This window comes from Rhinopithecus bieti, unplaced genomic scaffold, assembly GCF_001698545.2.
Source record: "Rhinopithecus bieti isolate Rb0 unplaced genomic scaffold, ASM169854v2 scaffold_31823, whole genome shotgun sequence".
NCBI classification, from domain to species: domain Eukaryota; kingdom Metazoa; phylum Chordata; class Mammalia; order Primates; family Cercopithecidae; genus Rhinopithecus; species Rhinopithecus bieti.
The window spans coordinates 1,315,958-1,318,148 of NW_016814121.1; the positions used below are offsets into that span (position 1 = coordinate 1,315,958).

At 45.7% G+C, this 2,191-nt stretch overlaps 1 protein-coding gene across 1 annotated transcript in view; it reads left to right on the forward strand.

Annotated features, from left to right (window-relative positions):
• The window catches only part of TTF1 (transcription termination factor 1), a 32,245-nt gene that overhangs the window by 13,255 nt on the left and 16,799 nt on the right, over nucleotides 1-2,191 (forward strand). The window contains 1 exon segment of the mRNA XM_017849889.1: nucleotides 685-815. Within this exon segment, the coding sequence (XP_017705378.1) occupies nucleotides 685-815 (131 nt within the window).

Below are 2,191 nucleotides of genomic sequence, written 5' to 3' on the forward strand. Positions count from 1 at the left end.
AAAAAAAAAAAAAAAAAAAAAAAATATCTTGAGTTCAAGGAAATATATTTTTTGTTTTGTTTTCATCACGCAATGCCCATGTAAAAAATATATTCTTAAAGTTCCTTTTATTAAAACCAGGTTAAAGTGAATTTTCCTATGACTACTAGGAAACTTAAAATCCATAAGAGGCTCGTATTATGTTTCTGTTGGGCAGTGCTGGTCTAGAGGAAGAGGCGTGAACAAGGGAGCCTGTGCATGTGTGAGTGCGGTTTGTGACCAGTGCTATGAAAGAGAAGCACAGTGTTCTCCAGGAGCAATCAACAGGGGGACTTCAGGTTAAGGGAGTCAGGGAAGCGTTCCCTGAAAATGCACCGTTTAAACTGCACTGGCGAGCGTGCAGGCACTGTCCAGGTGGGGTAGAGGAAAGCCATTTCCACCACAGGAGGCTCTGAGCTGAAGAAGGGCTAAGTGATTGCTCTGGCTGCTGTTCAGTTGAACCAGGCCTCTGGTCTCGGCTTCAGTGATTGATTGATAGGATGACCACCATTGAGAGGCCAACAGGAAATGAAGAGAGCTCTGACCGGGTTCCCTGACAGCCTACGCCATTTAGCTTTTCCCACGATTGCTGCGTACTGGGATGAGAATACCGTATTTAATCTGATAGTTAGTTTAAACTTGGGAAATGTTTTCCCTTTCTGTTAGGTATAGCGAAGGAGACACTGAGAAGTTAAAGATGTACCATTCTCTCCTTGGGAATGACTGGAAGACGATTGGTGAGATGGTGGCCCGAAGTAGCCTCTCCGTGGCCCTGAAGTTCTCGCAGATCAGCAGTCGTAAGTGGCAGCCACCAGTGCCCACCTCGCTGAAGAAATAAGCCCTGACAGGCCTGGTTCAGCCATAACTGATCCAATGCCCAGAAATCACCGCAGACCTGTCTTCTGCAAAAGCTCTGTGTGTTAAGCTATTCTCTATACTAATTCATTTGGTTTCCTCATGTATTCAGTGAAGCCATGCAACCTTTACCCACTAGGCTGATTTTTACCACACTTCAATAACTGTCCGTGCAAATGTAACTGCCAAGTGAACCCAAGAAACTGGTGGTGGGAGAGCCTGGGCAGAGGGTCACTTTCCCGCGGTGGCACGGGACACCTTGGGTGGGAGGAAGGCATGCAGTTCGTGCCTGTCAGGTGGGAACTTTTCTCAGAACCAGTGTTGGTGACCTCCTGTCTCTATCTCCTCTTTCTTAAAAGGTTTCCTTTAAGAAGACACTCCTTATCGGGTTTCTGTTTAGCACAGGGGCTCACATACTCCGGCCACACAGGTAGTGCCTTGCAGCCAGTTCTTCACATTTCCAAGAAATAAAGGAAAAATCTTGAATTTTTTTTTTTTTTTAATTTTGTGAACTCTAGATATCTTTTTTTCTTTCTTGGAAATCTCTTGATTTTTAAATTGTCATCCAAATTGTTATTGAGGGGAACATGTAACATTCTGTGGAATGTTACCAAAAGCACAGCCAAGCAGCTGCCAGTGTGAGACTCCTTACTTTCTAAGGCCTCAGTCTGTGTGTGACTGTGAATGTCTCTAGTGAAGAAGGGTGAGCCATCGATACTGTGGGCATCTGCCATAGATAATTGGCTTCAGAAATTCTCAAGTGCCTTCATCAAGTACTGTGTTGGTATCACTGTGGCTATTATTGTTACACTAGGAACTCTTGTCCAAGAGACATGTACATAACATAAAAGCCATGTGGCTGGCTTTTTTTCCCCATTAAACGTTTGGGAACCTCACAGTTTCATGCGGGAGACATTGTTCTCAGAAACAGGATGAACAACTGTTTTGAAATAAATAAACAAAACAATGCCTTAAGAAAGGACTTATTTAATAATTTCCGGCTTTAGTTCTTAAAAAGAATCCATGACCGGCCGGGTGCGGTGGCTCACGCCTATAATCCCAGCACTTTGGGAGGCCGAGGCGGGTGGATCACGAGGTCAGGAGATTGAGACCATCCTGGCTAACACGGTGAAACCCCGTCTCTAATAAAAAATACAAAAAATTAGCCGGGCGTGGTGGCGGGCGCCTGTAGTCCCAGCTACTCGGGAGGCTGAGGCAGGAGAATGGCGTGAACCTGGGAGGGGGAGCTTGCAGTGAGCCGAGATCGCACCACTGCACTCCAGCCTGGGCGACAGAGCGAGACTCCGTCTCAAAAAAA